The sequence below is a fragment of the Salvelinus fontinalis genome, chromosome 2 (genome assembly GCF_029448725.1).
Source record: "Salvelinus fontinalis isolate EN_2023a chromosome 2, ASM2944872v1, whole genome shotgun sequence".
Lineage (NCBI taxonomy): Eukaryota > Metazoa > Chordata > Actinopteri > Salmoniformes > Salmonidae > Salvelinus > Salvelinus fontinalis.
Window position 1 is genome coordinate 100,919,558 of NC_074666.1, and position 14,761 is coordinate 100,934,318.

At 44.2% G+C, this 14,761-nt stretch overlaps 2 protein-coding genes across 2 annotated transcripts; both read right to left on the reverse strand.

The window, feature by feature from the left end:
* Window positions 1-961: 961 nt before the first annotated feature.
* On the reverse strand, window positions 962-7,196 carry LOC129833361 (oocyte zinc finger protein XlCOF6-like). Its single transcript, XM_055897911.1, has 2 exons — window positions 6,879-7,196; window positions 962-5,173 (listed from the first exon to the last, which is right to left on the reverse strand). The coding sequence occupies exons 1-2, from the start codon at window positions 7,102-7,104 to the stop codon at window positions 2,973-2,975; spliced, it is 2,427 nt and encodes an 808-aa protein (XP_055753886.1). The 5' UTR covers window positions 7,105-7,196; the 3' UTR covers window positions 962-2,972.
* Window positions 7,197-10,237: 3,041 nt separating this feature from the next.
* LOC129833409 (biorientation of chromosomes in cell division protein 1-like 1) lies at window positions 10,238-14,391 on the reverse strand. Its single transcript, XM_055897995.1, has 3 exons — window positions 14,112-14,391; window positions 11,705-12,307; window positions 10,238-11,542 (listed from the first exon to the last, which is right to left on the reverse strand). Exons 1-3 carry the CDS (start codon window positions 14,203-14,205, stop codon window positions 10,863-10,865), a joined length of 1,377 nt encoding a protein of 458 aa, XP_055753970.1. The 5' UTR covers window positions 14,206-14,391; the 3' UTR covers window positions 10,238-10,862.
* Window positions 14,392-14,761: the final 370 nt, after the last annotated feature.

A 14,761-nucleotide genomic window follows, 5' to 3' on the forward strand; every position in this document is an offset into this window, starting at 1 on the left:
ATGAACAGGGTTGAGAGATAATACCACTCAGGACACTGTCTTCTATCGTAGATGAACAGGGTTGAGAGATAATACCACTCAGGACACTGTCTTCTATCATAGATGAACAGGGTTGAGAGATAATACCACTCAGGACACTGTCTTTTATCATAGATGAACAGGGTTGAGAGATAATACCACTCAGGACACTGTCTTCTATCATAGATGAACAGGGTTGAGAGATAATACCACTCAGGACACTGTCTTCTACCATAGATGAACAGGGCTGAGAGATAATACCACTCAGGACACTGTCTTCTATCATAGATGAACAGGGTTGAGAGATAATACCACTCAGGACACGGTCTTCTATCATAGATGAACAGGGCTGAGAGATAATACCACTCAGGACACTGTCTTCTATCATAGATGAACAGGGTTGAGAGATAATACCACTCAGGACACTGTCTTCTATCATAGATGAACAGGGTTGAGAGATAATACCACTCAGGACACTGTCTTCTATCGTAGATGAACAGGGCTGAGAGATAATACCACTCAGGACACTGTCTTCTATCATAGATGAACAGGGTTGAGAGATAATACCACTCAGGACACGGTCTTCTATCATAGATGAACAGGGCTGAGAGATAATACCACTCAGGACACTGTCTTCTATCATAGATGAACAGGGTTGAGAGATAATACCACTCAGGACACTGTCTTCTATCATAGATGAACAGGGTTGAGAGATAATACCACTCAGGACACTGTCTTCTATCGTAGATGAACAGGGTTGAGAGATAATACCACTCAGGACACTGTCTTCTATCATAGATGAACAGGGTTGAGAGATAATACCACTCAGGACACTGTCTTTTATCATAGATGAACAGGGTTGAGAGATAATACCACTCAGGACACTGTCTTCTATCATAGATGAACAGGGTTGAGAGATAATACCACTCAGGACACTGTCTTCTACCATAGATGAACAGGGTTGAGAGATAATACCACTCAGGACACTGTCTTTTATCATAGATTAACAGGGACTCTTGGTGCCAAGACACTGACTGACTGCTCTCTATGAAATCAACTGACTTTCTACCATATTCTACAAGTTCTGTCAATTTCTAAAGTAGTTGCAGCTGAACGGTTTCTCTCCAGAGTGAACTCCCTGGTGGAGTTTTAGCTAACCTGACAATGTTTCTCTCCAGAGTGAACTCCCTGGTGGAGTTTTAGCTAACCTGACAACGTTTCTCTCCAGAGTGAACTCCCTGGTGGAGTTTTAGCTAACCTGACAACGTTTCTCTCCAGAGTGAACTCCCTGGTGGAGTTTTAGCTAACCTGACAACGTTTCTCTCCAGAGTGAACTCCCTGGTGGAGTTTTAGCTAACCTGACAACGTTTCTCTCCAGAGTGAACTCCCTGGTGGAGTTTTAGCTAACCTGACAACGTTTCTCTCCAGAGTGAACTCCCTGGTGGAGTTTTAGCTAACCTGACAACGTTTCTCTCCAGAGTGAACTCCCTGGTGGAGTTTTAGCTAACCTGACAACGTTTCTCTCCAGAATGAACTCCCTGGTGGAGTTTTAGATAAACTCCACATCACTATTGCGTTGTCAGGTTGCGAACGATTCTTTTTCTTTGTGAACGACTCTTTTTACGGACTCGTTTTTCTGAGTGACTCGTTCATTTTAGCTGTTGGTTTGACCTGCTGGCCGCATTGAGTCCTACTATAGGATTGCCACACGCTCCTCCTCCTCCGGCTCAGCGGCTCCAGAGACGTGCTCTGACCAACAGCTGTCTGTCATATACCCAGGCAGGATAAAGATAAGCCTGCAGAGAGCGCAGTGCCAAAAAGACGTGTTTAGATCTGATAACTGAACGCATGGTGCAAACATTAATACCATTTTATTTTTTTTACCTTTATTTAATTAGTCAAGTCAGTTAAGAACAAATTCTTATTTACAATAACGGCCTACCGGGGAACAGTGGGTTAACTGCCTTGTTCAGGGGCAGAACGATAGATTTTTACCTTGTCAGCTCGGGGATTCGATCTTGCAATCTTTCGGTTACTAGACCAACACTAACTACTAGGCTACCTGCCGCCCCTAAGTCATTAATAATTGAATGTTATGATGATACACAGCTTGTAGACCTCCTTCCTAGTCAGGCCGTACCTAGACCTCCCTCCTAGTCAGGCCGTACCTAGACCTCCCTCCTAGTCAGGCCGTACCTAGACCTCCCTCCTAGTCAGGCCGTACCTAGACCTCCCTCCTGGTCAGGCCGTACCTAGACCTCCCTCCTGGTCAGGCCGTACCTAGACCTCCTTCCTGGTCAGGCCGTACCTAGACCTCCCTCCTAGTCAGGCCGTACCTAGACCTCCTTCCTGGTCAGGCCGTACCTAGACCTCCTTCCTAGTCAGGCCGTACCTAGACCTCCTTCCTGGTCAGGCCGTACCTAGACCTCCTTCCTGGTCAGGCCGTACCTAGACCTCCCTCCTGGTCAGGCCGTACCTAGACCTCCTTCCTAGTCAGGCCGTACCTAGACCTCCCTCCTAGTCAGGCCGTACCTAGACCTCCCTCCTAGTCAGGCCGTACCTAGACCTCCTTCCTAGTCAGGCCGTACCTAGACCTCCCTCCTAGTCAGGCCGTACCTAGACCTCCCTCCTAGTCAGGCCGTACCTAGACCTCCCTCCTAGTCAGGCCGTACCTAGACCTCCCTCCTAGTCAGGCCGTAGCTAGACCTCCTTTTACAAGCTATCAATAAATAATATAATTTGTATGTATGGCAATGACAAATGTACATTGCTTAAAGCCACTTTTACAAATGACAACTCCAATAAGCCCCTTATAGTGAACGAGAGACTTGTAGAATCATTTCATCATTCACCGGGAGGGGGTCCTGCGTGCTCTGGGCATTACTGACTCGAAAGATGAGTTATTTAAACGAGTCAAAGATCAGAGTCTGTAAAAAGAGCCAAACTTCCCATCACTACAATGCAAAATATTTTCCACAAACAGAACATTGCTGTGGTTTCTCTCCAGTGTGAATTTTCTGGTGAACTTTAAGAGAACCCAATGACATAAACAAATCTCCACAAACAGAGCACGGATGCCTTCTCTCGTCATGTGTGGTCCTCATATGGTCTCTCAGGGTTTTCATCGTCGGGAAGCATTTGCCACAATCGCTGCAGAGACACGATGGATTCTCTGGTTGTTCGGACTCTGGTTTGTCTCCCACGTAAATATGTTTGAGTTCTTTTGATGACATAAGGGAACTGACACAAAGAGGACACTTGTATGGATTCTCTCCTGTGTGAGTTCTCATATGCCTCGTCAGAACCATCTTGTTTTGGAAACATTTGCCACATGCTTTGCAGGTATATGATTTCTCCCCTGTGTGCATTCTCATGTGCAGTCTCAGGCTAATGTTATGAAGGAAACATTTGTTACATTCTTTGCAGCTATTAGATTTCTCCCCTGTGTGCGTTATCATGTGTTTAACCAGGAGAGATTTGATGGGAAAACGTTTGTTGCATTGAGTACATCCATGAACATTCTCTTCACCACTGTGAGTCATCATATGCAGTCTCAGGCTAATTTTATGACGGAAACATTTACCACATTCTTGGCAACAAAACGATTTCTCTCCTGTGTGAATTTTCATGTGCATTCTCAGGTTACTGTTAACAGAAAAACATTTGCCACATTCTTTGCAGCTGTATGGTTTCACCCCGGTGTGAGTTCTCATGTGTAGTCTCAGGCTAATGTTATGACTGAAACATTTGTCACATTCTGTACAGCTAAAAGGTTTCTCCCCTGTGTGAGTCCTCATGTGTTTAACCAGGTCTGATTTGACAGGGAAGCGTTTGTTGCATTGTGTGCATCCGTGTGGTTTCTCTCCACTGTGAGTTCTCTCGTGGCGTCTTAGAATGGTCGTTGAAGTAAAGAACTTTTCACACACAGAACACTTAAAAGGTTTCTCTCCTGTGTGAGTCCTCACATGCTCTTCTAAGCCTGTCTTGGTCCTGTAACACTTGACACAATCATTGCAGCTATACGATTTCTCTTCAGTGTGAATTTTCTTGTGGTGTTTAAGATTGTACTTTGACTTGAAGCATTTTGCACATGTTGGACACTGGTATAGTTGATCTTCAATGTGAATTCTCTGATGTTTCTTTAGATCTTTTGCCAATGTAAAGCATTTTTCACACGTTGTACACGGATACGGTTTCTCTCCAGTGTGAATTCTCTGATGACTCTTTAGATATTTCATTGATTGAAAGCATTTTTCACATGTTGTACACTGATACGGTTTCTCTCCCGTGTGAATTCTCTGATGACTCTCTAGGTCTTTCGTTGATTTAAAGTGTTTTTCACATATTGGACACTGACTGGATGTCTCTACGGTGTGGCATCTCATATGAGTTTTCAGATGGTTTGGTAGTTTAAAACTTTTACTGCACACATGACATGTAGGTGATTCCTCCTCTGTGTGAGTCTTCATATGTTTCTTCCATTGCTGCAACAAGTTAAATGATTTGCCACATTTCTTGCAGTGATGATTATTTTCAGTTGAGTGAATTCTCTGATGTGTTTTTAAACCGCCTAGTGTCTTATAGTGTTTACTGCACACAGGACATTTAAATGGTTTCTTATTCGTGTGAGACTTCAATGGTTCTTTCAGCTCACTGGTTGTCTTGGCCTCAGTGCAGACTTGAGAGCTTTGTCGTTTCTCTGCCTGTGTCCTCCTTGATTTGAGGGTCTTTAACACAGGTTCATCACTCTCATCCTCATCCACACTTACAATGATTTCACTGTGAGCTGCAGAACAGTCTGGATTTACTGCAGAGAGGAGCAGAGAGTCACTGGTTGGTTCTGATACTCTGTGGTCCTCTCCATTAGGTTCTGTTTGTATCTGTTCAGTTGTGTTGGTGGGTAGAGTGTCTCTGTCCTGATCAGAGTACTTTTCCACACAGGGAGGAGCAGTAAATATGAACTCTACAACATCTGTGGAATCAGACTCAAGTCTGTGAAGCTGCTCTTCCTCCTGACTCGTCCTGACTTCCTCCCGTTCCTCTTTAATCTGTGTGGACTCTGGGTCCTGCTGCCCCAGACTGGGGCTCCACTCCTGCTCACAGTGCTGCTGCTCAGGGGGAACCTCCTCTTCAGGGACAGTTAGCTGCTGGGGGTCTGGAGAGAAGGAGACGGAATAATTAGCCAGTTAGACAAAAACAAAGACATTTCATATTTATCCAAATACACTCATTATGCTCTGCTGAGGCTAAAGAAATAGCATACAGCAGATCGTGGTGAATCTTGCTAGGAGGTTGGCTGCTCTTTGCTTTGGCCACAATGAGAAATGACAAGGGATGAGAGGGCTTAGCTACATACAGTAGGCTACATCACATCCCAGAGGGCTTAGCTACTTACAGTAGGCTACATCACATCCCAGAGGGCTTAGCTACATACAGTAGGCTACATCACATCCCAGAGGCCTTAGCAACTTACAGTAGGCGACATCACATCCCAGAGGGCTTAGCTACTTACATTAGGCTACATCACATTACTCTTATATGCGGTTGGCCAGTAACATACCACCCTGCATCCCACTGCTGGTTTACCACTCAAGCTAAGCAGGGTCAGTCCTGGTTGGTCCCTGGATGGGAGACCAGCTGGAAGTGGTGCTGGAGGGACAGTAGGAGGCACTGCTTCCTCTAGGCTAAAAATAAATCCCAAGGCAGTGATTGGGGACATTGCCCTGTGCTGTCTTTCAGATGGACTGTTAAACAGGTGTCCTGACTCTCTGTGGTCACTAAAGATTTTGGATATTTGGAAAATAAATTAGACGTTTTCAGAGACCCATTTTGCTCCAGTGCCTCCGTTTGACTACTCATAACAAGCCATTTCCAACAGCAGAGCTGCAGGTGTGAATCTATTGAATCTATATCTATTCTAGCTTAGCTGCTAAGGTAAGTCTGCTTAATAATACATTCCTTTAGATATTTTATTTCAAATTCCCCGTTATAATGACCAACAGTCCAAGCCCACCGCCATAGGAAATGTAATTGTATTTAAATGAACATCTGGCTTCCTGCGGACTGTTCAGGTTTTTTGCAAGGCAATTGAAAGCAACACGAGCGTAAATACGCCAATGGCAATTTGAATAGACAAAGCCATCGATCACGTGACACCATTCATTCCTATGTGAAGACTCAATAGCGTATTTGAAGCCGGTTATGATGGCTTCTCATGTGGGAAATGTCTGTAGACTAATGCCTCGTTTAAAACTGGGAACTCGGAAATATCCGACTTCAGTGCGTTCAAAACAACTGGGAACTCGGGGAAAAAACGAGCTCAGATTGGGAAAAATCGATTTTAACGGCCATCCATTTCTAGAGCTCAGACTTTCCGATCACTGACGTCATGATTTAAACTCGTATTTTTCCGAGTTCCCAGTTGTTTTAAACGCCACAATAACATGCGCTGTTTTAGCTACTCCAGAAAGTGACGTTGCAGGCTAGCTCAGTGGTGCGCCCTCTCATTGAGTTGGTCAAGCTGAAGCTCAACCGGGGTACTGCAGGCTGCCATTAGCTACTAAATTATCCTTAACTTGTGTACATCTGGAGCAATGGAAGCATTTATTGGTAGAATAATTGTTTTCGAAATGTGTTTATTTACACGAAGATTGGCAATGCCAGCAGTACCGCGGGCGGCCTTGATGTTCGTGCGGTGGCTTCCCTGGGAGGGGGTATTTGTTCTCCCCTGAAATACACCTAGCGTTGCTTAAAAACAGCTAATTCTAGCCATGGGCTAAACTAGCTGCCCCTCTCTGGTGGTTATTTGTTACCCGTGTAAACCACCCCCTCTCGCTCTCTTTCAAGACCTATCTACGAACCTGCTCCCAACTCCAGAAGAAGCCTCCGTAGACGTTCAATCTCCTCCTTTGAACGAGAGAGCTCTTGTTCAATCGTCGTTTCCACCGCCGCCATTATCTCAACAGTCACTGCTGCTAGTGGCTCCTGGTACTGGGCTATCCACCTTTCCTCTATCCCAAATATGTTAACGGCTGCCGATATTAATCGCTTGGCTATAAACACAGTCAACAACTGTGGTTTCGACATTTTGAAGAAACATTTAACTTGAGACTGTCGTCTATGGCTTTCTTCTTCTTCTTTAATGTTTACAGACTACATCCAAAAAGGTATATTGCCGCCACCTACCGGATGGCGTAAAAACTGACGCTTTAACAAAAAATAAAATAATTATATATACAGTACCAGTCAAAAGTTTGGACACACCTACTCATTCTAGGGTTTTTCTTTATTTGTAAATTTTTCTACATTGTAGAAAAATAGTGAAGACATCAGAACTATGAAATAACACATATGGTATCATGTAGTAACCAAAAAAGTGTTAAACCAATCCAAATATATTTTAGATTCTTCAAAGTAGCCAACCTTTGCCTTGATGACAGCTTTGCACACTCTTGACATTCTCTCAACCAGCTTCATGAGGTAGTCACCTGGAATGCCTTTAAATTAACAGTTGTGCCTTCTTAAAAGTGAATTTCTGAAATTTCTTTCCTTCTTAACGTGTTTGAGCCAGTCTGTTGTGTTGTGACAAGGTAGGGGTGGTAAACAGAAGATAGCCCGATTTGGTAAAAGACCAAGTCCATATTATGGCAAGAACAGCTCAAATAAGCAAAGAGAAATGACAGCCCATCATTACTTTAAGACAAGTTGAGTCATATGGAAAATTTCAAGAACTTGAAAGTTTCTTCAAGTGCAGTCGCAAAAGCCATCAAGCACTATGATGAAACTGGCTCTCATGGGGACCTATTAAATAATAAAAATAAGACAACTAGACTTAGCTTTTAAGTATTACTTACTAAAGAATTTCTAAATAAAACAAATTAAATAGATTTTAACACACTTGTGTGAAATCCTATGCCATGTGATTATTATTATTTGACCCTGCTGGTCATCTATGAACATTTGAACATCTTGGCCATGTTCTGTTATAATCTCCACCCGGCACAGGCAGAAGAGGACTGGCCACCCCTCATAGCCTGGTTCCTCTCTAGGTTTTGGCCTTTCTAGGGAGTTTATCCTAGCCACCATGCTTCTACACCTGCATTGCTTGCTGTTTGGGGTTTTAGGCTGGATTTCTGTACAGCACTTTGTGACATCAGCTGATGTAAGAAGGGCTTTATAAATACATTTGATTGATAACCTTCTACCGGGGTAACTGTTGCCCCCTTTCCTAAAAACAAAGTTGAAATAACAAAAAAATGAAATAACAAAAAAAGTGTAAACTGTAGATATTTATTTCCCTATATAGTTTATTGGCCTACGCATAACCTTCATCCACATACCATTTATTTTCCAAACATTGCTTTCTTGTGTCAGCAATTAGACATTGATCTTAGGGGAGGGCTAGTTACCCCCCCAGCACCCTAGGTAATAAACTGCGCTGCCTGTTGGATGCATAGACTAGAGCAAAAACTAGACATTATAATAGCCTATCTAATAGACCTAATTAAATGAGAGATGCACATGGTTATTTGTTGCATAGCTTCTTTGGGAATATGAACTCATCATGGCCAGAAAAGGTGAGAAATGTACAATGCAGCGGTTATGATGTCCAGTGCATACGGAAAGTATTCAGACCCCTTGACTTTTTTCACATTTTGTTACGTTACAGCCTTATTCTAAAATGTATTACATTGATGGAGGGGGCGGGGGGGGGGCAATCTACACACAATACCCCATAATGACAAATCCAAAACAGGTTTTTAGAATTTTTTGCAAGTTTATAAACCCCCCCCCCCCCCCCCCGGAAATATCACATTTCCATGAGTGTTCAGACCCTTAACTCAGTACTTTGTTGAAGCAAAGCCTCGAGTCTTCTTTGGTATGACGCTACAAGCTTGGCACACCTGTATTTGGGGAGTTTCTCCCCTTCTTCTCGGTAGATAGATCCTCTCAAGCTCTGTCAGGTTGGATGGGGAGCGTCACTACACAGATATTTTCAGGTCTCTCCAGAGATGTTCGATCGGGTTCAAGTCGGGGCTCTGGCTGGGCCACTCAAGGACATTCAGAAACTTATCCCGAAGCTACTCCTGTGTTGACTTGGCTGTGTGCTTAGGGTTGTTGTCCTGTTGGAAGGTGAACCTTCGCCCCCAGTCTGAGGTCCTGAGCACTCTGGAGCAAGTTTTCATCAAGGATCTCTCTGTACTTTGCTCCGTTCATCTTTCCCTCGATCCTGACTAGTCTCCCAGTCCCTGCTGCTGAAAAACCTCCCCACAGCATGATGCTGCCACCGCCATGCTTCACCGTAGGGATGTTGCCAGGTTTCCTCCAGACGTGATGCTTGGCATTCAGGCCAAAGAGTTCAATCTTGGTTTCTTCAGATCAGAGAATCTTGAGAGTCTTTAGCTGCCTTTTGGCAAACTCCAAGTGGGCTGTCATGTGCCTTTTACTGAGGAGTGGCTTCTGTCTGGCCACTCTACCATAAAGGCCTGATTTGTGGAGTGCTGCAGAGATGGTTCTCCACAGAGGAACTCTGGAGCTCTGTCAGAGTGACCATCGCGTTCTTGGTCACCTCCCTGACCAAGGCACTTCTCCCCCGATTGCTCAGTTTGGCCGGGCGGACAGCCCTAGGAAGAGTCTTGGTGGTTGCAAACTTCTTCCATTTAAGAATGATGGAGGCCATTGTGTTCTTTGGGACCTTTAATAATACTGCAGAAATGTTTAAGTGCCCTTCCCCAGATCTGTGCCTCGACACAATCCTTTCTCGGATCTCTACGAGCAATTCCTTTGACCTCATGGTTTGATTTTTGCTCTGACACCTGTGGGACCTTATATAAACAGGTGTGTGCCTTCCCAAATCATATCCAATCAATTGAATTTACCACAGGTGGACTCCAATCAAATTGTAGAAACATCTCAAGGATGATCAATGGAAACAGGATGCACCTGAGCTCAATTTCGAGTCAAATAGCAAAGGGGCTGAATACTTATGTAAATAAGGTATTTCTTTTTTGTTTTCACTTTGTCATTATGAGGTATTGTGATGTCATTATGGGGTATTGTGATGTCATTATGGGGTATTATGTGTACAGTGGGGCAAAAAAGTATTTAGTCAGCCACCAATTGTGCAAGTTCTCCCACTTAAAAAGATGAGGCCTGTAATTTTCATCATAGGTACACTTCAACTATGACAGACAAAATGAGAAAGAAAAAATCCAGAAAATCACATTGTAGGATTTTTAATGAATTTATTTGCAAATTATGGTGGAAAATAAACTTTTGTTATTGACCAAATACTTATCTCAATACTTTGTTATTTACCCTTTGTTGGCAATGACAGAGGTCAAACGTTTTCTGTAAGTCTTCACAAGGTTTTCACACACTGTTGCTGGTATTTTGGCCCACTCCTCCATGCAGATCTCTAGAGCAGTGATGTTTTGGGGCTGTTGCTGGGCAACACGGACTTTCAACTCCCTCCAAAGATTTTCTATGGGGTTGAGATCTGGACACTGGCTAGGCCACTCCAGGACCTTGAAATGCTTCTTACGAAGCCACTCCTTCGTTGCCCGGGCGGTGTGTTTGGGATCATTGTCATGCTGAAAGACCCAGCCACGTTTCATCTTCAATTCGCTTGCTGATGGAAGGAGGGTTTCACTCAAAATCTCACGATACATGGCCCCATTAATTCTTTCCTTTACATGGATCAGTTGTCCTGGTCCCTTTGCAGAAAAACAGCCCCAAAGCATGATGTTTCCACCCCCATGCTTCACAGTAGGTATGGTGTTCTTTGGATGCAACTCAGCATTCTTTGTCCTCCAAACACGACAAGTTGAGTTTTTACCAAAAAGTTATATTTTGGTTTCATCTGACCATATGACATTCTCCCAATCTTCTTCTGGATCATCCAAATGCTCTCTAGCAGACTTCAGACGGGCCTGGACATGTACTGGCTTAAGCAGGGGGACACGTCTGGCACTGCAGGATTTGAGTCCCATGCGGCGTAGTGTGTTACTGATGGTAGGCTTTGCTACTTTGGTCCCAGCTCTCTGCAGGTCATTCACTAGGTCCCCCCGTGTGGTTCTGGGATTTTTGCTCACCGTTCTTGTGATCATTTTGACCCCACGGGGTGAGATCTTGCGTGGAGCCCCAGATCGAGGGAGATTATCAGTGGTCTTGTATGTCTTCCATTTCCTAATAATTGCTCCCACAGTTGATTTCTTCAAACCAAGCTGCTTACCTATTGCAGATTCAGTCTTCCCAGCCTGGTGCAGGTCTACAATTTTGTTTCTGGTGTCCTTTGACAGCTCTTTAGTCTTGGCCATAGTGGAGTTTAGAATGTGACTGTTTGAGGTTGTGGACAGGTGTCTTTTACACTGATAACAGGTGTCTTTTATACTGACTTCCTCCCGTTCCTCTTTAATCTGTGTGGGCTCTGGGTCCTGCTGCCCCAGACTGGGGCTCCACTCCTGCTCACAGTGCTGCTGTTCAGGGGGAACCTCCTCTTCAGGGACAGTTAGCTGCTGGGGGTCTGGAGAGAAGGAGACGGAATAATTAGCCAGTTATACAAAAACAAAGACATTTCTTATATATCCAAATACACTCATGTGTCTATGCTCTGCTGAGGCTAAAGGGATAGCATACAGCAGAAACAAAGGACACCAGAAACATCCCAGAGGGCTTAGCTACTTACAGTAGGCTACATCACATCTGAGTGTCTTATAGCGTTTACTGGACACAGGACATTTGAATGGTTTCTTATTCGTGTGAGACTTCAATGGTTCTTTCAGCTCACTGGTTGTCTTGGCCTCAGTGCAGACTTGAGAGCTTTGTCGTTTCTCTGCCTGTGTCCTCCTTGATTTGAGGGTCTTTAACACAGGTTCCTCACTCTCATCCTCATCCACACTTACAATGATTTCACTGTGAGCTGCAGAACAGTCTGGATTTACTGCAGAGAGGAGCAGAGAGTCACTGGATGGTTCTGATACTCTGTGGTCCTCTCCATTAGGTTCTGTTTGTATCTGTTCAGTTGTGTTGGTGGGTAGAGAGTCTCTGTCCTGATCAGAGTACTTTTCCACACAGGGAGGAGCAGTAAATATGAACTCTACAACATCTGTGGAATCAGACTCAAGTCTGTGAAGCTGCTCTTCCTCCTGACTCGTCCTGACTTCCTCCCGTTCCTCTTTAATCTGTGTGGGCTCTGGGTCCTGCTGCCCCAGACTGGGGCTCCACTCCTGCTCACAGTGCTGCTGCTCAGGGGGAACCTCCTCTTCGGGGACAGTTAGCTGCTGGGGGTCTGGAGAGGAGACGGAATAATTAGCCAGTTAGACAAAAACAAAGACATTTCTCATATATCCAAATACACTCATGTGTCTATGTTCTGCTGAGGCTAAAGGGATAGCATACAGCAGATCGTGGTGAATCTTGCTAGTAGGTTGGCTGCTCTTTGCTTTGGCCACAAGGAGAAATGACAAGGGATGAGAGGGCTTAGCTACATACAGTAGGCTACATCACATCCCAGAGGGCTTAGCTACTTACATTAGGCTACATCACATCCCAGAGGGCTTAGCTACTTACAGTAGGCTACATCACATCCCAGAGGGCTTAGCTACTTACAGTAGGCTACATCACATCCCAGAAGGCTTAGCTACTTACAGTAGGCTACATAACATACCAGAGGCCTTAGCTAGATAGCTACTTACATTAGGCTACATCACATCCCAGAGGGCTTAGCTAGATAGCTACTTACATTAGGCTACATCACATTACTCTTATAAGCAGTTGGCCAGTAACATACCACCCTGCATCCCACTGCTGGTTTACCACTCAAGCTAAGCAGGGTCAGTCCTGGTTGGTCCCTGGATGGGAGACCAGCTGGAAGTGGTGCTGGAGGGACAGTAGGAGGCACTGCTTCCTCTAGGCTAAAAATAAATCCCTTGGCAGTGATTGGGGACATTGCCCTGTGTCGGGTGCTGTCTTTCAGATGGACTGTTAAACAGGTGTCTTGACTCTCTGTGGTCACTAAAGATTTAGGATATTTGGAAAATAAATTTGACGTTTTCCGAGACACATTTTGCCCCAGTGACTCCGTTTGACTACTCATAACAAGCCATTTCCAACAGCAGAGCTGCAGGTGCAGGTGTTTATCTATTCTAGCTTAGCTGCTAAGGTAAGTCTGCTTAATAATACATTCCTTTAGATATTTTATTTAAAATTCCCCGTTATAATGACCAACAGTCCAAGCCCACCGCCATAGGAAATGTAATTGTATTTAAATGAACATCTGGCTTCCTGCGGACTGTTCAGGTTTTTTGCAAGGCAATTGAAAGCAACACGAGCGTAAATACGCCAATGGCAATTTGAATAGACAAAGCCATCGATCACGTGACACCATTCACCACTATGTGAAGACTCAATAGCGCATTTGAAGCCGATTATGATGGCTTCTCGTGTGGGAAATGTCTGTAGACTAATGCCTCGTTTAAAACTGGGAACTCGGAAATATCCGACTTGTGTGCGTTCAAAACAACTGGGAACTCGGGGGAAAAACGAGCTCAGATTGGGAAAAATCGATTTTAACGGCCATCCATTTCTAGAGCTAAGACTTTCCGATCACTGGCATCATGATTTGAACTCGTATTTTTCCGAGTTCCCAGTTGTTTTAAACGCCACAATAACATGCGCTGTTTTAGCTACTCCAGAAAGTGACGTTGCAGGCTAGCTCAGTGGTGCGCCCTCTCATTGAGTTGGTCAAGCTGAAGCTCAACCGGGGTACTGCAGGCTGCCATTAGCTACTAAATTATCCTTAACTTGTGTACATCTGGAGTAATGGAAGCATTTATTGGTAGAATAATTGTTTTCGAAATGTGTTTATTTACACGAAGATCGGCAATGCCGGCAGTACCGCGGGCGGCCTTGATGTTCGTGCGGTGGCTTCCCTGGGAGGGGGTATTTGTTCTCCCCTGAAATACACCTAGCGTTGTTTAAAAACAGCTAATTCTAGCCATGCTATGGGCTAAACTTGCTGCCCCTCTCTGGTGGTTATTTGTTACCCGTGTAAACCACCCACTCTCGCTCTCTTTCAAGACCTATCTACGAACCTGCTCCCAACTCCAGAAGAAGCCTCCGTAGACGTTCAATCTCCTCCTTTGAACGAGAGAGCTCTTGTTCAATCGTCGTTTCCACCGCCGCCATTATCTCAACAGTCACTGCTGCAAGTGGCTCCTGGTACTGGGCTATCCACCTTTCCTCTATCCCAAATATGTTAACGGCTGCCGATATTAATCGCTTGGCTATAAACACAGTCAACAACTGTGGTTTCAACACTTAACTTGAGACTATCGTCCATGGCTTTCTTCTTCTTTAATGTTTACAGACTACATCCAAAAAGGTATATTGCCGCCACCTACCGGATGGCGTAAAAACTGATGCTTTAACAAAAAATAAAATAATTATGTATACAGTACCAGTCAAAAGTTTGGACACACCTACTCATTCAAGGGTTTTTCTTTATTTGTAAATTTTTCTACATTGTAGAAAAATAGTGAAGACATCAGCACTATGAAATAACACATATGGTATCACGTAGTAACCAAAAAAGTGTTAAACCAATCCAAATATATTTTAGATTCTTCAAAGTAGCCAACCTTTGCCTTGATGACAGCTTTGCACACTCTTGACATTCTCTCAACCAGCTTCATGAGGTAGTCACCTGGAATGCCTTTAAATTAACAGTTGTGCCTTCTTAAAA